Raw genomic sequence first — 23,922 nt, 5'->3', positions numbered from 1 at the left:
ATGAAGCCAGTGTTGGCCACTCCCTGCTTTAGACCACACCCACTTTAAACCACACCCATGTTACCACAGAACCATGTCCACATTAACGGTGGTAGCACACCAAAAAACCAAATGGTTGGTGCTCACTGCAGGGAAATCACTCATCACTCATATGTGAAAAAAATTAAGTCAAATTAAGAAATACCCTTAAATCCATATACCACCTCCTCCTCCCCTGTGGATAATACAGCACCCCAACACATGATTAAACACATTAGGGGACCCTAACAAGAATTTTCAAATGCTAACAAACCCCCAGAACAAATACCAGGTTTATGTTTCACAGGCAGAGCAGGGCACACACAGGGGGCATAGGGAAGGCAGAGTATGGCACACATAGGGAGCATAGGGCAGGCAGAGTATGGCACACACAGGGAGCATAGGGAAGGCAGAGTATAACACACTGGCAGAGTATGGCACACACAGAGTTTGGCACACCCAAGGAGAATAGGGCAGGCAGATTATGGCACACACACAGTGAGCATAGGGCAGACAGAGTATAGCACACACAGTGAGCATAGGGCAAGCAGAGTATGGCACATATAGGGAGCATGGGGCAAGCAGAGTATGGCACACACAGTGAGCATAAGGCAAGCAGAGTATGGCACACACAGTGAGCATAGGGCAAGCAGAGTATGGCACACATAGGGAGCATATGTGGACAGGTGAACAATGTGGCAGTTTCAGTCTGGGTCACAGGTGTGAACAGTACAGGAAACAATAGAGGTGTCACATGTGTGAACAATACAGGGGATTACATTCTGAATTTGAGGTTAAACAATGCAGGGCCAGTTAATCTCTGTAGTGGTACCTATAAAAGTTTACACAAGGTAAACAGACACAGCAATCATACTTTCATATGGAGGGCCACACAAGGGGGGGGGGCACGGGCCACCAGTTGGACAGCCTGGTATAATCCATTTTGGCAAATCGTGGTGTTAAAGGTATGGGACCTATTATCCAGAATACTTGGGACCTGGGGTTTTCTGAACAATGAGTATTTCCGTAATTTGGATCTTCATTCCATAACTGCACTAGAAAAATCATGTAAACATTAAATAAACCCAATAGGCTGTTTTTTCTTCCAATAATGATTAATTATATCTTAGTTTGGATCAAGTATAAGGTACTGTTTTATTAAAAAGGGGGATTATTTGGATAAAATGGAGTCTATGGGAGAAGAATGCTTCATAATTCTGAGCTTTCTAGATGATCTGTTTCTGGATAAGGGATCCCATACATGTAAAATGCCATTAGTGTTTTGGTTCACTTGATGCGAGTCATCAAGTAAACCAACACACTAAGTTAACCCAGAAATTTCCTGTAGAGTCAGGCTAATGGTAATTCCATAGCTCCCATGCAGTAAAACATGTATTTGCACTTAAAGTCTCAGAGGAGACTGGGACCACATAGTAAAAATGTAATGTTTGGTCTACTGTATGACACCTCACATGGCACTTTTTTCTATTCTGCTTTAATATAGTTTCTTTATATTCATATAATACACAAAAGCCATGAATATCCTGTAAATTATATCCTTATAAACAGTGAGTTCTGATGTCATCAGTTATAAACGGTGAGTTCTGATGTCATTTCTGTCACATGACTCACTGAAACGTGTGTATTATAATAAATAAAGTACCCCCAGTTGCAAAATATGAGGATATTAAAAGTTACCTCGGAGTTCCATGACCTGTATAAAAACACTCGGCCTTCGGCCTCGTGTTTTTATATGGTCATGAAACTCCTTGGTAACTTATAATATCCTTATATTTTACAAGAGGGGGTACTTTATTCACTATATATTAGGCTAATTAACAATGCTTAATCTCTGGCCTGTATTTCAAAAATAACTAAGAAATTATCTTAATAGCTTTAATTTACCCATCATAATTCTGTTCAGCATTCAGAGCCTACTTTATTATTTCTGCAATTTTATTTAAAACAATTTGATCATAGGCCTTGCTCAATTTCTTTTAAATATATATATATTTACTTTTGTAGACCTTGGGTTACATAGTTTATTTGGGTTAAAATGACAAATGTTTAACCCCTCTAAATGACTCCAGTGCATATACATATCTATCAATACACACACCTACACACACAAACCTACAGAGTGACCTAGCAATACACATTAAAAAAAGATTCTAAACTGTAGTTGGATATCATGCAACATTCAGGCCCATCCAAGCCATTCTTCGACAGGGAATATCACAAAATCACTGTGAAAACAATTTCCTCTGATTAAATAAAATGATTAAATGATTAAATAGAAACTCAGTTCCTCAAACTCAAAAAAGACCCTCAACTACTTGCCTTGATAGGCTTTCTTCCATTTTTCCTTCCTTTTCCAGTCTAGGTGCTTGTCTCTGTACTCTCTCCAGTACATTCATACAATTCTTTAAGACTGGGGCACAAACCTGCACTGCATACTCAAAGTGGAGCCTTTCCTGGGATATGTAGAGAAGCAAAATCATTTTTTTATTGAAGAGAGGATTTTATTGGCTTTAGCTTTTGCTTTAGTAGCGATTACTGTCTAAAGTTAAACAAGTTTTATACACAAAAATCCTTCTCAATTAAGGAGGGCCCTCAGCACACTAATAACATTCATGTTGTTTCTACCAAGTGCATCACCTCATCATCATCATTTATTTATATAGCGCTGACAAGATACGCAGTGCTTTACCTTAGTTATAAAAAAGAGGGAATCAATGGTGGATAACAGACAAGGGTTACAGAGTACAATAGAATTAGAGGGCCCTACAAATTACAGTTTACAAACTAAAGGTTAGGGTACAACTGAGACATTAGGATTTTAGAAACAATTTGTGATTTTTGATACAGCAATAATTGATTAATTAAGGTACATTGAATAAGCTTCTTTAAACATGTGGGTCTTTAAGGACTGCTTGAAAGTTTGGAAAGAAGGAGAAAGTCTGACAGCTCGAGGCAGAGAGTTCCAGAGAAAAGCTGACGCCCGAGAGAAGTCTTGTAGACGAGAATGGGTAGAGGTGATGAGAGGAGAAGCGAGGGAAAGATCAGAAGCAGAGCGAAGGTTTCGTGAAGAAGTGTATTTAGAGATCAGAGATAACATATAGGGAGGGGCTTCATTATTAAGGTCCTTGAATCTGAGTGTTAGTAATTTGCATTTGATTCTTGAAGAGATTGGGAGCGAGTGAAGGGACATGCATATGGGAGCAGCTTATGTTGAGCGGTGAGATAGATGAATGAGTCTAGCAGCCATATTTACAACAGATTTGAGTTGTGAAAGGTGACTTGTTGGAATACGTGCGAGGATTAGGTTGCAGTAATCAAGGCGGGAGATGATGAGAGACTGAATCAGTGTTTTAGTTGATTTTGAACTGAGATATGGTTGTATTCGTGCAATGTTGTGCAGTTGAATACGACAAGATTTTTGGTGAAAAAGACAGATGAGAGTCTAGGATAACTCCTAGGCAACGTGCTTGTGTGGTGGAATGAAAGGTGGTGTTGTTTACTGTGAGTGATATCTGAGGGACAGGGGAAGATTTTGGAGAAAATATAATAATTTCTGTTTTTGAAAGGTTCAGTTTCAGGTGGCGCTGTGACATCCAGGAGGAGACAGCAGAGAGACAGTCTGTGATTTGGGAAAAGACAGAATTAAAAAGATCAGAAGTAGACAAGTAGAGTTGGGTGTCATCAGCATCAAGGTGATACTGAAGTCCAAATGACTGAATAAGTTTTCCTAGTGAAGTTGTATAGAGCGAGAACAGCAGGGGGCCAAGAACAGACCCTTGAGGAACTCCGACAGAGAGAGGGAACGTAGTAGAAGTAGAGTTAGAGAAGGCAACTTTAAACATCACCTTGCATTTATTTACAGTGAACACTAGCCAATGTAGCCAAATCTCTCCACAAAGTGGCAACAGCCTGCACTTTTTTTTTGCACAATTGGCAAAAACAGAGACCATACTTACAATGCCAACATCAAACAAAATAAAAATGCAAAGGACAAACCACTGTGGTGCTCAACTAACAACACTTGTCCAATCTATTCTTCAGCCAGTTCTCTATCCAAGTCAAATTATTATGTTGCAGGCCAATATTCCTTAGTTTAATCAGTAACCTTCTGTGTGGTAATGTATCAAATGCTTTACAAAGTATAAGTACAGTAGATCCCATCCACCACCATTCCAATGTTCTACTCAATGTTAACGCTTCTTTCAAACCATAAAGGTTTAGCTTTGCAACTTTCCTTCCTTACTAGGAGAATATACTGACAGGTATATTTGTTAAGCAGCATTTTAAAGACCTTCCATTTTCAGAGAGGAATTGACATCACTCAGTATCTATTATTTCAAGTGCTTAGTCATTTTCTACTACACCATGTTTTAACCAATCTATGGATGAGTACTATAGCTCACTGAAAATGTGTCCTTCTCCTAGAACTTGGATGTATGATTCTGTGGTCAATGATTTCAGTACTCCTAGAATATGTGCATTTTCAAAGATGTCACCGGTTAATAGGCAAGTCTGGTTTGCTTCAGCTGAAGCAAAATTATTGTTGAGCAAACAAGCCACGGGATTTTATGCAGGTTGCTACACATTTCAATTATCATCTCTACAGTATAGAGAAAGGGGATCTGAAGTATAATATGAAGTATAATACTCAAAATGATTCTTTTCCCTGTTTTGGCATGTCTGTCTTGAAATAAAAAAAGTATATTGTTTCAAAGACAGTCTGTAAAACCATGTTAGTGTTCAGATATCTGGCATTTATCCAGATCATTAAATGTTATACAGGTATGGGATCCATTATCTGGAAACCCATTATTCAGAAAGCTCCGAATTACAGGAAGGTCATCTCCCACAGACTCCATTCTATACAACTAATCCACATTTTTAAAAAATGATTTCCTTGTTCTCTGTAATAATAAAACAGAACCTTGTACTTGATCCAAACTATAATACAATTAATCCTTGTGGGGGCAAATCGAGCCTATTGGGGTTTTTTTAAAGTTGAAATGATTTTATATTAGACTTAAGGTATGAAGATCCAAATAACAGAAAGATCCATTTTCTGGAAAACCCCAGGTCCCAAGCATTGTGGATAATAACAGGTCCCATACTGTAACAAGCTTACAAATTGAACAGTATGCATTTTATTGTGGGTTAAAGATAACTCTATCCATGGAGTCCTTAAAGAAGAACTAAAGCTTAACCAAAGAAGTAGGCTATACATGTTGTACATTATGTTTTGGGCTTCTGTACCTGCCCTTTAGCAGTAATGATCTGTGTCTCCAAAGATGCCCCAGTAGCTCCCCATTTTCTGCTGATTCACTGCATATGCTCTGTGCTGCTGTCACTTACTGAGCTTAGGGACCCACTCAAAATAAAACAGTACACATAGAATATAAATGTCACAGTATAAGGCAGATTAGTAATTAATACAGATAATTACTACATTGCAGCACAGAAACCAGTTCAACTAGAACCAGAAGTTAATATTCAGCCCTGTAGCATCAGCTTATATTACAGACCAACCTCATTTTCTGCTGGATAATTAGTGACGACCCCTAAGCTCAACAGCTTCCCAGAGCCCACTGAGCATGTGAGTGTCACAGACACTTTCCAAGATGGTGACCCCCTGTGACAAGTTTGAAGTCCTGGATCATTGCTGTTATTGACAAGCTTTTAATCTGGTGCAAAAAGTTCAGTATATATAGAATATGGCATTTTAGAGTTTAATTTTCCTTTAAATAGCGTTATAATGTTATTAAATTGCAAAAAATATCACCCCCTTCCATCATAGCCAACACTGAAAGATAGAGTGACGTGTACTGGATGAATGTTACTCACACAGTAGAAAGTAGGATCTTATGTTGAACAATAATAATCTATCACAAACAAGTCTAGATCAGTACATTACAGTAGAACCCCCATTTTACATCAACTGATTTTAAGTGTTCCTTCATTTTACATTGTTGTTTTGTGGTCCCAACTATATATTATGCATAATACATTTCCCTGATTTTACATTTTCCTGGATTTTACATAGTTTTTTTCTGGTCCCCTGAAAAATGTAAAATGGGGGTTATACTGAATTATATATGAAAGTCTGAATGTTCAAATTAATATCATTGCCAACTTTAAAGGAGTCCTCTTTAGGCTGTATAGTGATATGTGCAACTAATGTTCACAGCAATTTATGGAGAAACAGAGACATCTCTGTATGTGTCAAAGATATGATTAACTTGGATGATCTTGTTAATGGTGCTTTCAGGTCAAAATAAAAAGAGACAAATGGGTTTGCTACAGAGCATTTTCTGCTAGCAGAGAATACCTCAGTGTATGTTCAGCCTAAAGATCCAAGTAGGCAGATGTTAGATTTTTAGATAGCTTTTACAACTTCCACCAGTTGCACTTTCAAAAATTTCCTTCGTCTGCTTCAAGGGCCCCCAGGGACCAGAAGGAAAGGTGTAGTGATGGGGTCATGACAGAGATAGGAAGTGGGTCTTTAAGGGGAGTAGGTTCAAATTTATAAATTGTAATAGCACTTTCTAGGGAGGTGAGATAGAGATTAGATAGAAAGAGAAGCCTGTACTCCAACAAGGATTGATAGCAAGAAGTAACTCTCCTCTAGGCTCTGATTTGCCTAAAGTGATGGGATCACAGTTTTGAAAAAGGATTCCGGCATAGTGCTCCTTAGGTTGTGGCTGGACGGCATGCTGCCCCTAAAAACTTTCCACCCTAGGCCGGGGCCTTTGTGGCCTCGCCACAAATTCGGGCCTGATGGAGTCACAATGTGCTGTATCTGCTTGACTGTACTGGTGTTTACCATTATGTGCTACATTGCCTCTGTTGATCTGTACTTTACCCTGTTGATCATTGTCTTGGACAATAAGCCTGTTCTGTTTATTTTCTGCAAGAACCTCCTGCTGTTCTTAATTTTAAGCACAGTAGCCTACGTGAGTTTTAGTCCAACTACCCCTCCCATTCATACCTTCCGCATAGCGCAGGCCTATTCTTGTTTGTTAGTCCAGTATAACGAGTGCTCTTCTGCTTTACTTGGACATCGCCTATTATAGCTTAAACTAGCATAACTTGTGTTTATATTTACAGTGGCCCTATGTCACACATGTTTATATCACACAAGGAGAACTGACCACTTTTAATAGATATCCTGTAACTTTTCTTTCTAAAACAAGGAGTTAAAAGCACCTTACAATGCCTTCAATCATTTCTTATTGTGGGCAAATATCACCCTATGTACAATACACCTGCACAATTGTTGTGTAAAACCCCAGTGGCACACAACAACAGTCGGACTGGCCCATAGGGATACCAGGTGTTAGTGGGCCCTCTTGCTTCTAACCGTTTGGCCTATTTCATGGTCATTTCCTATTTCTTTATTTGAAAAAATGCTTAATAATGGAAGAATATATTAAGTAGATATAAAAGACTAGGAAAACAAGAGGAGAGGAGGAAAAATTGTTTGGAAAGTGGGCCCACGGTCTAAGGTTTTCTGGTGGGCCCCTGGCATCTCAGTCTGACGCTGACAACAGTTAGTCGACTGTTCTGCACATTAAGCCTTAAATCTTCTAAACAAAACAGGAATCACACTCACTCTTGGTTGTGTTACTGTAGCATATGGCTTGCCCTAACATGTCCAGCATACAGAAATTTATGGAAATAGAGCCCTACACTTTAATTAATGAAACCAAACTCCTTATGAGACACTACAAATAGATGCTGTATTTGCACCTTTTTTGTTAAAAGTGTGCCTTTCTTAGTTTCTTGTGTTGCTTGGGCAGAAGAAAAAACAAGCAGAGCATATCTGTAATGTGACCTCATAATCAATATACCTAACTTTAATTCTAGGTAGACTAGAGATAAAAGCTGTTAAAGATGTGAAAATCGATTCCAAAACATAAAACACATCTACAGCGTACTTGTTTTATTCCATGTGCAGCTGTTGTCAATTAGGGGTTCTCTGGAGCCCCATTCAGTGCTGCAGCTGTATTGTCTCATACATTTAACTTTAGCGTGGCTGCTAAATAACATTAAATCACAGTTATAGCAAAGGGATAAAATAGCCAACAAAGGATATGCATTAGATTACTCATCCCAAACACCATTAGAAACAGTTTAATCTTGTCCGGTTTAGGGTCATTCATTACTTAAACGTGATTTCATGAAAAAAATATATATACACAGTATATACAAATATACACAAACGCTACAGCAAAGCATATTGCACTCAAATGCTATCATTAAAGGAAAACTAAACCCTAAACATGAATATGGAAGTGCTATATTTTATATACTTAACTTGCCTAAAGCTTCAGTATCTCTATAGAAGTAATGAACCAGACCTTCAAAGTTGTCACAGGAGTTTTCGAATTATTTTCTAATCAGTCTTATATTGTGACATTTATATGATATATATTCAGTATATTGTGCATCAGTCTCTAAGCTCTGTAAGTGACAGCAACACAGAGCATGTGCAGTGAATCAGAAGAAGATGTGGAGCTACTGTGGCATCTTTGGAGACCCAGATCTTTACTGCTAAGGGGCTGTGGTTGCCTTGGGCTGGTACAGAAGCCAAAAACATAATGTACAACATTTCTACCTACTTCTTTAGTTAGAATTTAGTTCTCCTTTAATACCACGTGCATTGGAATGCCGGAAGTGATGCCGGCATCTGGGAAGGCAAGCTGCATGTTGCATTTGATATAATGCATTATGTACTACTTTGGAGGCTTGAACCCATTTGTTCTAAAATGAAACGGTATTAGAGGCTGCAAGAAAAAAAATTCTATCAAACTTTTTTACCCTTTTCTATATGTATAATTTTAATGTATGGTATAAGTTGGAGTAGGCATTTTTGTTTGATAAGGAAAGCTTCTCATCAGTTTTTAATGCCGTGATTATGTGCTGGATATCCTGGGAAATACATGATCACAAAGCTGTAATATTGTTATGAGCGAAGGGGAGCATGACCAAATGCTGTACAACAAAGGAACATTTTAATGCAAAAAAATAGCTCTCTCTTCGTAATCACATAATCATGAAAAAAAGCAAATATACGTCTAGACTTAACTTGCAAAAGGCAGTCGTTTTTTATTTTAATTGTTTAGAACTGTGAACATTTGTGCTTTACTCAGGCAAAACAAAATATTCTGGTTTCTAAATCCATAATGTGTTCTAGTCTACTTTTATTAATCACTACCCGTTGCTCCTTTTGCTTATTACTTTTTTAATTTGCTTTCTTTTATATATGTCCTGCTTTAATGTGCCCCCTCCACTTCCCGTTGTTCTCTTCTACAAATGACCTATAAAGTATGTACTTGTGTATCTTTCTACACATGACATATACTAAATAAATTAGAATGCATTTCAGAAGGAAAAAAATGGCACAAATAATAACGGACCTGCTGGAGCGTCTCTAACATAAACTAATGTATAAGTCCTTGTAGTCAGTTGTCAGAATCTATAAATAATAATATACATTTTAAAGATATAGACTCAGTTGAACGAAGTGACTTTTTCATTTGTGGAAATACATGTACCGCTAATGGAAAAATGTATGTAAGAGTTATTCAACAGTGAGAATCTATAAAACTCATTACATTAGGGGCAAGGCAGCCGGTGCCTTACATGTTGTTGAACTTAATCTCCTAGTCCCTCAGTGATAACATTTATCTGTTGGTGGAGCTGCAGCTAACTTTCCAAAATTAAATATATATTCTTCTTTCTTTTTGTCACCTGATTACTTCAGGGAACCGTCAATATATGGTGCTCACAGCTCGTGTGCATCCTGGTGAGAGTAATGCCAGCTGGGTGATGAAAGGAACATTGGAATTTTTAACAAGCAACGACCCCATAGCTGAGATCCTGCGAGAAATGTTTATCTTCAAGATTGTCCCAATGCTGAACCCAGATGGAGTAATCAATGGAAAGTAAGGAAAGCATTTGTGTTCCGATGTTTGTCTGATGTCATGTGCAATCATTTATACATAAATCACTAGGCATGTTCTGCAGGGCTATTAATTATAAAAAAATACAAACTACTGCAGAGAAACAAATGCAAATGGTTACTGGCACAACAAAATATCTATTCTCATAGAAATGTTAGATGCTGCAACCTATTCACTGATGCCAGCAGTCAGTGCATCTGTCTGTCTATCTATCTATTGCAAAAAGAGAAAGTTGTTCATACTACTAAATAATTTTACAGACAAAGAAGAAATGTCCTCTGCACTCAGCCATATCAAAACATTAAGGGGTTATTTATCAAAGGTCAGGTTTGTGCGGTTATTTACGTTATATCTGAAATAAACACACAACTTGAATGTTTGCTTATTTATGAAAAAACTCAAATGTAAAAAACGAATGCATTTGGGGGGGAAAAACATGACATTGACAGGTGTTAGCTGAAATATCCAGCGAAAACAAAACTTGAATCACTCGAATTGTTCGAGTTTTCGAGGGAAAAAACAACTGAAAAAAACCCTGAACATCATGAAGGCAAAAAACATCTTCTGATATTGACTTCTACATGACCTTGCCAGGTTTTAGCTGGCTTTTTTTTTCGGATACAAGCTTTTTGCAGCTTCAGGGCACAATAAATCTCGAAAAATGCACATTTTAATTGAAACTACCCAAAAAAAACTCACATTTTTTGTAAAAAACACAATTCACCCTTTGATAACTCCCTTTTTCAATTATGCATTCAGCTGCTAAAAATGTTCCCACTTTAAACAAACTATTCATTGAAACATAAACAAGCAGGGCAATTGCGTCAGTCACCCCTGGTCTGGCCAGTTCTACACCTGCTTTCATCTGATTCATTAAAAATGAATGTGGTGGAGAATTTACCATGATTAAAACTCCCATATGATTGCTCCCTATTTTGAATGACGGTAATCAACTGACTCGAGTTAGAATAATAATACTTAGACTGATAAAAGTGATGAGTCTTTCACAGTGCCGGGCCAACGCGGGCAGGTGCCCTAGGCAGCCTGGCCCGGCAAAGCGCCCAAAACGAGTGCGCATGCGCACTAGTATTTTTCGCGCATGCGCACTAGCGCAAACACGCACGTCTGCCACAGCAGGGACCTGACTAGGGGATAGCAGAGGCAGAGAAGGTGCGTGCCTGGCGCCCCTCCAGCATTGCGCCCTAGGCACAGCCTACTCTGCCTACCCCTAGTTCCGGCCCTGGTCTTTCAGGCAAATAATGGGTCAGGCCAGGGATCTATTGAGGTCAGATGCTGCCCTTGGCATCAGACCTCAGCTCGCCCGCTTCCCTTGGTGATTGACACATGGGTAGTCAGTCTTGCTGTACTGGGCACCCCCTCAGCTCTGTTGTAGAAAGTAGCTGCAAGTATCCAGTGCCAGGCTAGGGGAGCATTTATTTTTTCTTTGCACTCCTATTTATTATATAAGAAGTGCCAAACCCCTAAAGCTGTTTGTAGGCACAGACCCTCAGTAATCTATATGGTAAATGAAGCCTTGGTTAGGGCCCAATCGGGGCTTTTGAAGTAGCTAAACAAGGCTGGCCCAACAAAAGTCTAGAGGGCAAGGAAAAGGACAGAGTGAGTAAGGATGATAGAACATGAAAGAGAGGTGTAGAAGCAGGAATAGGTAGGCAGTGTGTGTGTGTAGAAACAGGACAGGATGGAATGGACATATATACATAGAAGCAGGACTGGAAGTATGCTAAGGCAAGATAGGAAAGGCTAGGACAAGGCAAAGATTTTTATTCAAGGCAGAAGATGCGAGGGAAAGCCACATTACTCAATGGAGAGTGATATGGATGGACTTATTCTCAATACTCAGGCTAGGAACTGTAGAAAGTGAAGGGCTTATATGAGGAGGACTCTGATGTTTTTGGATAGTGGTTTTCTAAATATCCAGTGAGGCTGTTTGATAAACACATTTTTGAAAGCATGGAATTCCAAATTAACCAGGAACCTCTTGGCTGCCTTCATGGTTTAAATTCCAACAGTGAGTTCTACTATCTCAGCTGACTGAAATATATACCGTATTACACCCTCACCTGTCACTCACTACTGAATAATTGTGTAAAGGTAAAAAAAGAATTTATGGAAATATGATATGTGATAAATCTAGCTATTTCTATTTTTCTGCATTTCTAGACCATGGGAAAATTCTCATTTAATTAGCTGGTAAAAATAAAATGAGACCAGAGTACAGAAGTCTTTTAATGGTCCAAACTAATCTAACACAACTAAATATAGGCCAATTTGTCTCTGGGAACAGCTTGAGATATTTTAAGTTTTTGAAGTTAAATGTTTTTTTTCTTGTTTGTGAGCTGGTATATACACTAACAGCTGTTTGCCTGTGTACCTTCTAATCATACTGTACACATTAATTTTTAAAAAAGCAAATACATTCAGCAAAGGGACACTGACTCTCTAACAAAAATTGGGCTACATGGATTTTTTCTTTATCTGGCACTAGTTGAACAATAATAGTTTATCCTGTAGAGAAACTATTAACGATTCAGTCCGTCTCTTTAATTGATCTCTGTATAAGAGACAGTTTGATATTTCGGTATTACCTTCTAGAAACCCAACAGCCTTGCATCAATTTGTGTTTTGCATTCTGGCTACTAATTAAACAACTACACAACTGCATTTCTGTCTCCATAAATATCAATAATAGATGTTGTATAATGATATGAGTCTATTGCCAAAGGAAGAAAGTTTCAAATATTCCCTTCCCAGATACATCACATTAAAAATAAAAGTCATCTAAACTGTGATGATGGTAGCATCAAAGCTTTGTGTTCTCCCATTAACTTGTTCTGCTTTATGTATACTTGCACACATCTGACAAATGCAAACAGACACAGAGGTGGCTATAGAGTAATGTGTTTTATGTGAAATGTGATAGAGGCATGAATTATATAGATTAGAAAAGATCTAATTGTGACTAAGCAACAAACAGGAACAAATTTATGAAGATTTGCCTGTCTGTGTTGGGCAAATGATTGCAGAAACAGCACAAGTTCCTGATTTTCAGGGGGCCTATCTGCTCCCAGCGGGAGAAGTCCAGACCAAGGAGGAAGCTTATGGTAAAAGTTCAACGGTATCCAAAAGGGGTCAAGCGAAATTCCGGCAAAGGTTTAATAGGCAGGCAGAAGTGTAGTAAAATTCAAGTTCAGGCAGGGTCAAAAGGTTCCAGGAATCAATCAGCAGAAAATATGAATGCACTCAGGAACCACAAAAAAATCCTGTTATCGGGCATTGAACCCGTCACCTCGGCGTCTTTTTATTTTGAATCCTTATGCCAGACGGGCGACGTCATCTCTCCGGCGACGAAACTCCCGGCGCTGCTACCCACGTGGCGGCCATGGGTGCCGACATCTTGGGAGCAGCGCTGAAGGAGACGGGAGCACCATCGGGTGCTCCTGACACTGAACTCACTCCGTTTTTCTGCAATCAATTACCCTGGCTTGCTACTGAATGGTAAAACAAGCATTTTTTTTCTACAAGCAGGAAAACTAAAATGTTTGCCTGTTTCTCCAACCCCAAACCAGAATGGACAAATCCTCATAAATCTGCCCCTACTTAAATATTCAAGATTATGTGATTTGTGCCTAGAAACCACTGTAAGGGACTGATAAATGGTGTCTTCATTTATTGTGCATTCCCCTAAGGGTTGGCCACCAAAAGGGGCCCTTATGGCATTTTGTAATTTATATTGAATGATCCATGCAGTCTCTGGGATTTTAGCCAGAGGCTTTTGTGGAAGGGAGTCACTTGTGGAGCATTTCTTTAGTGCAGGACTAGTAAGAGGTAGCTAGATTCTGTGATAGGTCTCTCTAGGAGGTAAAGCCGCATTAGGGCTATCTATATGAGCATCTCTTGGCTCCACTGAGGAGTATAGAAGGGATTAGATTTCCAAGGGCATTGTTGCCTAGTTAGGGAACCAGAGACAGGTTATTGGGACTAGATAGATTGCCACCTGGGTTCCACTAAGAGGTGTCCCCAGAGGAAACACAAGAAACTCTGGACTGTATACACGCCTCTATCAAGCTATATTGGAGGAATTTCTCTGCCATTGGTCTTCATTGTGAGTATGTACCTCACTACTCGAAGCTTCTGCTCTGTATCACTGTTATATTCTCCTGTGTGGATCTGTTCTAATAAATCAGTTTGGATATTGTTCAAAGAACCACTGGCGCCCATTCTTTGATAATACTACTGATTACGGTGTATTACATACTGCCTCCACAACATTGCAAGGGCTCATCCCGAGAATAATAGAGGTTATTCGGAGCAAATATTGGGGTAAAGTTCATAGTGAGAGTAATGATGCTGCTAATTTTACTATAGCCTTAAACAACAATTGTCTTTTCTCCCACAAATTAACACACATATTTTTTCTGTAAATATGCCGGTGCTCAAGAAGAAAGTCAATTTAGTCTGATCACAATTTTGTTGTTGTGATTTATCAATGATATAATTTTCAGGGATAGGATATATCAACATTAAAAAAAAAAACAACAAAAAGAAACATAAATTGCATTTTTTTTCATTATATTTTTTTTCAGTAAGTAAAAGCTTGGCAAACTTTTTATTTGTTTAAAAACTTGCTATGAAAAAAAGGAGCATATAAAAATGCAATTCATGTAATTACTGCACTCACATTAAAGATTAAGATTAACATTGATATACCCGATTCACTCAGTTTAAAATTATAACTGAGCCCCAAAGTGGCACACAGGATTCCTTAATGCAGAGGTTCCCAACAAGCTTGGATGCAGTTTGGAAAGATCTGTTAACTGCACTAGATACACCTGAATGGTGAGCTTGAAGTTAAATAAGCATGAGATTTGGGGTAAAATCATATGATCTAGATATATGTAGGGCCCTATAGGGATACAGGCCCTATAGAGTTAATCTTTTCACCATTTCCTTGGGTTATTGGGTAGAATCCCTGTTACAAAATAACCTTTACAGTGATAGGCTGAGAGATTTGATGACACTGCTCTGACTCACTCCTATATAGTGTGTGCAGGGAGTGGCCTCTTCCTCTTTTGCCTCTGGATGTGATTCCAGCTGGATGTGCTCAGGGGGACTGAGTGCAATAGGCCCAGAAGAAGTCATGTGTCCAAGTCGGGGACCAGGTAACCCCGTGAATGAGGAACAGATATACTAGGGCAGACTTGTCATAGTCTCTCTAGGAGAGAAAGGCAGATAGGATAGAGAGAAAGAGCAGCTGAAGCTCCAACAAGGATTTGCAGTAAGGGAGTAGCTTCCCAGAGGCTCTGTGTGTTGCCTCCAGTCAGGGACCTCAGGGAAGAGGGACTGTAGGGTAGAAGCTGCTTTCCTGACAACTTCCAGGAGGGAAAGGTTATACTGCATTTGCCTGTGTACTCTCTGTGTGAGCCTGCCTTTGATCTGTGTGAACTCTCAATATGCTGTTTTCCTCAAGCTCCTGCGTGAGTACTGAAACCTGTGGTCATTTGCCCTTTTTGGCATAATAAACCGTTCCTGATTGTTAAGAACCTCCTGGCGCCCAAGTTGTTTTTGTGTGCACAGTAGCCTGGGGGGGATGTAGTTGCACTACACCATAGAGGGAACACTTCCACTTAGCGAAGGCCCTGCCCTGGGTGTAAGTCGCGTGTAACCCATGCTCTAGTGTTCTAGCTGGTGAATTAACCCCAAGTGGCCCAAATAGGTGTTACATATATATATGGAACTAAAGTTAAATATCGTATATCCTATAATGTAACCTATGTTTTGATACAAGTGGGGCCCTAAACATGGGTTGGGGGGTTGGTTTGATCTGAAAAAGTTCAACAGCCATTGTCATAATATCACTTGGCTTTAGAGTGCCATACAAGTGAAGGTGACACATTATATACATTATAAATAACAGTTTTTGTGGTATAGGAATTCCTGCCATATGAATGCATATGATGTCTGTATTAATACAAATATTTACATTTTTTCTGTAGGTTTCTGTAAAAGTATCTTATTTTACTCTAATACCAAGGATAACAAATTTGAGGGCTCTGACAATCATATAAAAGAACAAATTGTGCTAAATCTTTTGGTTTAAACAATTTACTTCTACTGAAATCCATCTCTCTTGCCAAATGGCAGCTGCTATTACAGTTTGTGTAAACCTTGTCAACTTGGCTTTTAATTAGACATAGTCAATTTTAGTCACAGAATATTAATTAACTGTCTTAACCTGAAGTAAAACTGCACCTTTTTGCAACCTGATATTCCCGTTCCACAATTGAAGAAACCAGTTAAGCTGTTAGTGGTATTGGCCATTTATATTATTTTTGAAGAGCTGAAAGACTGAATAGATTAATTTAATGGTCAATTAGCCAACTGTGTCACAGACTGTACAATGAGACATGAGAATACCACAATTAAAGCCATTTAACATTAACATCTGGTCTAGTTTTAAAGGGGAAAACTCAAATTTTTAGAGGGGGAAAACAAACTCAAATTTTTAGAGATTTATTATACCCCAAAGCTGCTAAAAATCCAAATCTGAAAATACTCTAGCTAAAATCTGTTGAGGTCATGTACAAGCCAAATTGTGATTTGTGCTGGTTTCAGTACGATAATGCTAAAAAGTCTTGGTTTTCAGGGGACAACTCGAAAAAATAGAGCAATTATGGCATCAAACTTGAAAAATTTGTACGATACAAATTGTTGCACAATTATGTCAAGACTTTTCCCGCTCCGACTTTTTCAAGCTGATTTCTTGATAGACTTTGTTTTAATATACAAATTCGATAACTTAGTTTTAGTAAATACTAGGGGGATATTTGCTAAACTCCGAATGCCAAAAAACCCCAAAAATTGTGTTTTTTTAGTACAAAATCCGAATTTTTAGTGGGGAAAAAACCGACAGATTTTTTCGGATTTATTATACCTGAGAATGGAAAAAGTCAGCATCTGAAAATCTGGCATCTCAGACCTGGTGAGGTTGTATATAAGTCAATGGGAGAAGTCCCAAAGACTTTTTGATCTGCGCTGGGTTTCGTGCAATAACCTCGGGTATTCATGCAAAAATCTCCAAAAAAATTTTTTTTTTTCCTGCAAAAGTTTATTGATAAATAATGCAAAAAAATCTATGCGGATTTGGTCAGAGTTTTTTTCAGAAAATATTGAGATAATTTCAGACTTTGATAAATAACCCCCTAGGTGTTTCTGGCATCAAATTCAAACAAGCAGATAGTTTTCAGAAAATTTCTCAGTTGCAGCATTTGATATGTCTTTGTACTCTTTGCCATAAAATATTTTGTTTAAATTATTTACAAATCATCCTGATCATACAAATCATCCCATTCTTTTTGTTCTTCTAAATTAACATTTAGTAAAAGAATAAATGATTATTATAGTTGCTAAATAATGTGTTTCAAAGTAAAACACTTTTTAAAACACAAAATACTATACCTGTTTGCATACTGTACATGGCTGAATTTGGCATGAGAATGCAAACTCTCATGATTCTTTGCCAAAATCATCCATGTGTGTCTACACCCGGGTGCAGGCAGGACAGGGTGCTAATGCCAGCAAAGGGGCCGATTCTCATCCTGCTTATTCAGCATTAGCCTTAGTAGGACTCCTAAATGTAAACATTACACAATGTGTAAAGGTTGTTAATAACTTAAGAATATAAATAGAAAGAGACACTACAATAAACCTTCCATAAACTGCTTTGTTGTGAATAGAGCTCAATCAGTGAACCTAGATCCCCTTTGGAGGATAAAAACAGCATTTAGATTTTATAGAAAATAGAAAGGCCAGGTAACCCATCTGCTCACAAAGCAGTTTTAGAAGCACTTTATAACTGCATTCACTATTCATAAAACGAACAAGTATTAGAATACAGTCTATTGTCTTGGGATATATATCGGTACGTTACAGCATATCATAAACCAGGCAACTTTTCTATTAGTTTTAAAGCTGGGGATCCCTGGAGTTCTAAATGACATTTTAACATTTTATGCTGCCATTCAGCATCTCATAAGGATTAAAATGCTCCTCTTCATGGCTATATATCTAACAAGATTTATTAACGCAGTCTAAGAATAAATACATTGAACCAGAAAATCTGATGTAAAGCCATGACTTAAAGGAGAACTAAAGCTTAACTAAAGAAGTAACTAGAAATGTTGTACATTATATTTTGGGCTTCTGTACTAGCTCAAATCAACCACAACTCTTTAGCAGTAAAGATCTGTGTTTCCAAAGATGCCCCAGTAGCTCCCCATCTTCTTTTCTGCTGGTTCACTGCACATGCTCTGTGATGCTGTCAGTTACTGATCTTAGAGACCAACTCACAATATACAGTACACATAGAATATACATTTCACAATATAAGGCTGATTAGTAATTAATACAGATAATTACTACACAGCAGTACATAAGAACAGTGTAACCAGCATCAGAATATAATAATTAGCCCTGTAGCATCATCTTATATTACAAGCCAACCTCATTTTCTGCTTGATAATTAGTGACGACCCCTAAGTTTAGCTTCTCAAAAGCTGCTCAGAGCCCACTGAGGATGTGAGTGTCACAGACACTTTCCAAGATGGTGACCCCCTGTGACAAGTTCAAAGTCCTGGATCATTGCTGCTATTGACAAGCTGAAACTTTAGGCTGGTGCAATAAGTTCAGTATATAAAACATGGTCTTTTTAGCCACATCCTCATCAATAATGTTTATTTTTCTGTCCATGAGTTATAAAAATATTTTACATGCAGACATGTTTCTTTATTTGTATAGCAAGAGTGTTCTAATGCCCCTTTATTGCAGGGTCTTCTGTAGTCAAAGGAGACAAGGAATAAAGAAAAATTACATTATTGTATAAATATTGTATAAATATTCTCCCTTGAAAAGCTTTACAGGAACTTCACATAACCCTATTGGAACCCTTTAGTTCCCCCTCAAAGTGCCACCTACTACAGGTATTGGACCTATTATCCGGAATCATCGGGACCTAGGGCTTTCCAGATAACGAGTCTTTCCATAATTTGGATCTTCACACCTTAAGACTACTAGAAAATCATGTAAACTTTAAATAAACCCAATGGGCTGGTTTTACTTCCAATAAGGATTAATTATATCTTAGTTGGGATCAAGTACAACCAACTGTTTTCTTACTACAGAGAAAAAGAAAATCATTTTTAAAATTTTGCATTATTTGATTATAATAGAGTCTGTGGGAGACAGCCTTTCCGTAATTCGGAACTTTCTGGATAACGGGTTTCCGGATAAGGGATCCCATACCTGCAGGCAAAAAATTAACAACCCTTGCTATCCCTTTCTCTATGAGAACCAACATGAATAGCTCCATATGAAAAAAGGGCGAAGTCAATTGTATAGTTCATCCATTTGTACAAAGAAAAAATTAAATTGGAAACGCATTAGCCCGCATTTATCAGACAAAAGTGATACAGGGACTGGTTTATTAGCCAAACTTTAACAACAGAGAAGGTTCTGTTGCTTTATATGATCCGCTGCAGAATGCCCCTACTAATTTTAACTATGTACACACACTTTACATTATAGTGCTAATTGAGACAAAGGTTTACGGTTATTAGAGCATACTGATTAACAGCCTTTTTATGTTTACATTGTGTTATCTTTATTCTTACATATAGTTGCTAATTATATGCAGCACTACAAGTTGCCTTTCATAACGAGTCTTGCTCTGTAAAAGTTGCAGTCTGGTCCCCATAGTAGGGCCTAAAGCAGGGGATTGGGGGCTTAGACTGAATTACAATTACTGAAAAATGGGGTTACGTTTACACTGGACGAGGTACACATTAAATAGTAGCTTAAAAATGTTGAACCGTAAGTATAACATTGCTGTCAGGGGCATAATGACAGAGGAAGCAGACCCTGTCTCCCTGTCTCAGGGAGCCCAGGAGTATAGGGGGGCCAAGAAAGGCCCTCATTAAATAACAATTTCAATATATATTGGTAGAATAGGCAATTTAGCAATATTTTGGGGCCCTAAATTGAATTTACTATGGGGCCCAGTAACATCTAGTTACTTCACTGATCGCTGTGAGCTAAAACGAGGCATGAGCAAATGTGAAATTAAAAAAGGGACTAGAGCCTTGAACAAAAACCCCCAAAGATAGCCACTGTTTATTTTTCATTTAGAATAGCATGGCAGTAATAAAGCAAATAAACTGCCTGAAGTGGCATTTTAGAAGAGTTGAGGGAATTATTTGTGATTTTTATTAGAAATCAAATAAAGTGAAAGTGTGAAGCTAATTCCACATATTGTGCAAATCAGCTTGAGTGATGGTACAAAGGCCTCTCTAACTAGAACCGTGTCCTTCTGACTATGAGCATGTGGTTTTAATACAGACCCTTAGGGCCAAACAACAGCTGTAATTTTCATTTTATGGCTTTTCCAGATGACTATTATTGGCATGATGGGAGCTGTAGTTTAGGAACAGGTTTAACATCACCATTCTGCAAACTACTGTTTCTGTAGGAGATTATACAGGGGCTGGTATGATTCAGCATGGATAGGGACCCCATCCTAGCTACTGTTTCTACCTGCATATACAGACCGACATGAATAGTAAAAACGTTTTATTTACTAAAACTTGAGTTTATCCATTTTTTTTATTAAAACAAAGTCGACCTAGCTCTCATCCATGAATTTAACTCATTTATCAATGATTCTTGTCATAGTGAAAAAAAAAACGGAACGTCAATTTGAATCATATGATTGTTTTACTATCCATCTTGCATATAGAGGCTTTTGCCATCTCTGAGTAAAATGATGCATCTAGAATGCAACTTTGCATTCTTAAATCAGTTCTTTTTGCACATACTCCCCATAGGGTTTCAATAACTTAACTAATGCTATGTCACAGTTGGCTTAATTTCATACACAAGAAAAATGTTAACTCAGCATTTGAGTTTCTCAAACAAGCCATAATGTGGAAATGATAGTCAATTGTATTTAAAAAAAAAATGATGCATTGGGGCGTTACAAAAATCCGACAGTGACATATGGAGAGGGTGATGCTAGTTGGATTGAGGCAGTTCTGTGATAAATGGCATAATCTGTCAAAGAACATCTGTTATCTATCATGTTGGCTGCTTCTTAATGCACACGAAGAAAGGCAAAAAAGGGAACTGCAAATGCACCAAAGGATAAAGGCATGATGATCTGCTGCCCTTAATGGTGATAAATAAATGAAATGGTTTGCATTTGGAAAAATGTTGGCATTCATTAGGCCTCTTTGTCTTCATTCCCTAGATATAATCTACTTAAAGGCTGTTGCTAGAGATAAATGGGCTTCTTCTTTATGGTACAAAGCACTGTACTTTACATCTAAAATAAGTATATTTGCTTAAACTTCTCATACTTGTTTTGATTTTCAACCATATCACCAGATATTTGTCTAATTATATGGCAAACATAATGGACCCAAGTGTCTCCAAAGATGCCCCAGTAACTCCCCATCTTCTTTTCAGCTGATTCACTGCATATGCTCTGAGCTTAGGGACCTGCTCTCAATATACAGTACATATATTATTATTATTATTAACATGTATTTATATAGCGCCAACATATTGCGTAGCACTGTAAAGTAAATGTGATTATACAACTAAATCACATGAATTATATACATAAAACGTATGGAGTTACATACATCACAATCAATACTGGTACAAAAGGTGAGGAAGGCCCTATGCATAGGTATACAGTCTAAAGGGAAGGGAGTAACAAACAAGGTGTGGGAGTGGGCAAGATTGAATTAAGTGGGTGAGAGATGTGGTACTGTATGTGGTGTTGCGTTTGGTAGTTAAGCAGAGTGAGGGTAGGTTTCTCGAAAGAAGTGCGTTTTTTATGAGATTTCTTGAAAGCAGAAATGTTGGCAGAAAGTCGGACAGACCGTAGGAGAGAGTTCCAGAGGAGGGGTGCAGCCCTTGCAAAGCCTTGAATGCGAGCATGTGAGGAGGTAATGAGAGAAGAGTTGAGTAGCAGGTCAGTAGAGGAGCGTAGTAAGCGGTTGTTGAGTATATAGAGATGAGTTCAGAGATGTAGGGTGGGGCAGAGTTATGAAGTGCTTTGAAAGTCAGTGTCATTAATTTGAATTTGATTCTGAAAGGTAGCGGAAGCCAGTGCAGGGATTGCACTTGGCGAGGCAAAGGAGGAGCGGTTGCTGAGGTGTATGAGCCTCGCAGCAGTGTTCATTATGGACTGGAGAGGTGACAGTCTCTGGAGGGGAAGGCCAATTAAAAGAGAGTTACAGTAGTCTAGACGTGATATGATGAGAGAGTGAATAAGAATTTTGGCAGCATCTTGGGTGATAAATGATCGTATTTTGGATATGTTCCGTAGGTGGAAGTGACAGGATTTAATAAGTGACTGGATATGAGGAGTGAATGACAGAGCAGAATCTAGGATAACCCCAAGGCACTTATATAGAATATAAATGTCACAATATAAGGCTGATTAGTAATTAATACAGATAATGACTACATGGCAGAACAGAAACCAGTGCAATAATCAGCCTTGTAGCATCAGCTTATATTACAGACAAACCTCATTTTCTGCTGGATAATTGTAACCACTCCTAAGTTTAGCTTCTCGACAGCTGCTCAGAGCCCACTGAGCATGTGAGTGTCACAGACACTTTCCAAGACGGTGACCCCCTGTGAGAAGTTTGAAGTTCTGGAGCATTGCTGCTATTGACAAGCCGAAACGTAAGGCTGGTGCAATAAGTTCATTATATAAAATATGGCATTTTTAGCCATATTCATTTTTAGGGTTTAGTTCTCCTTTAACATGAGAATCAAGCTCTCGGCTACTGATGAATTCTATTTGTTTTGGCATGCATACTGCAGGTGAAATACTGTTTCAGATAGCTATGTAAAATATATTAATAATTTAGCCGGTGTTTATTATGTTTCTACCTACTGTACTGTTACTTTTCCAACATGCCGTGCCACTCAGAGCTACACCCAGCTCACCATATAAATTACTTACTAGAAATTGCATTTGTTTCCTGTTTCTGCTGACCAGTTATTTTCTTGTCCATGATGATCATCTGCAGCCTCGCATTTCACACCTTAAACACTTCTGATCCATTGCACAAGAGGTGACGTATTGAATTATAGATTTCTTGGTCTAGGGGAGATAAAATAACCATATCCCAAACGGCACTTTAGCTGTATCTGTTGACACATCCTTTTCTCTCACACTGTCATTATAAGCCATGTTAAACTAGAGGCTCCAAGCTTGCATGTTCATTTCGAATTCTATATGACAGTATTCATATCCCAACCATGAAGATAATAGAGATTCACAGCAGATTATACACCAAGGTGTCAAACCACCTTCCCTCAAGTTATTGTTGAGCTGCCAGTCCCATCAACCCCAAGAGCTTTAGTTCAGTAACTGTGAGACCACAACAGCTTTAGCATTTAATCTCTTCAAAAATCAAAAAGCTTAAGTGAAACATATTTTACGAATGTTAGGATAACTATTCAAGCAGTAAAAGATGTATATGCTTGGTGTGCTCAACCTAAACCTCTGCTGATGTTACAAACATTGGAGAGCTGAACTGTTTCTGATGGGATATCGATTTCCATGATTCATATTTCTTATTTCTCCAGCAATTTCTCTAAATAAAGTCCCCATGCTGATTGCACTTGTGATACATATTAAAGCTACAGTACTTCTATTTGACTTATATAAAGGTCATATAACTTTCAAGTGCATGCATTAATGCAGAAGACAATAAATCCATCCATCTGTCTCACCTTGAAGCAGGTTATAATGAATAGGTGAAATTTGGATAGTAAATTCAGCTGGTGTTTACTTCTCTGATTTCTAAAGTTATCTTTAAACAATTCC

General features: G+C 38.2%; 1 protein-coding gene across 1 annotated transcript in view; it reads left to right on the top strand.

Moving 5' to 3' along the window:
* Positions 1–23,922, top strand: part of agbl1.L (AGBL carboxypeptidase 1 L homeolog) — a 264,376-nt gene that overhangs the window by 99,485 nt on the left and 140,969 nt on the right. Inside the window, exon 18 of the mRNA XM_018253224.2 lies at positions 9,800–9,980. Within this exon, the coding sequence (XP_018108713.1) occupies positions 9,800–9,980 (181 nt within the window). The remainder of the gene's footprint in view (positions 1–9,799; positions 9,981–23,922) is intronic.

This window comes from Xenopus laevis, chromosome 3L, assembly GCF_017654675.1.
Source record: "Xenopus laevis strain J_2021 chromosome 3L, Xenopus_laevis_v10.1, whole genome shotgun sequence".
Classification (NCBI taxonomy): Eukaryota; Metazoa; Chordata; class Amphibia; order Anura; family Pipidae; genus Xenopus; species Xenopus laevis.
Note: the sequence above shows the minus strand (reverse complement) of the source record. Positions and strands in the feature narration are given on the sequence as shown.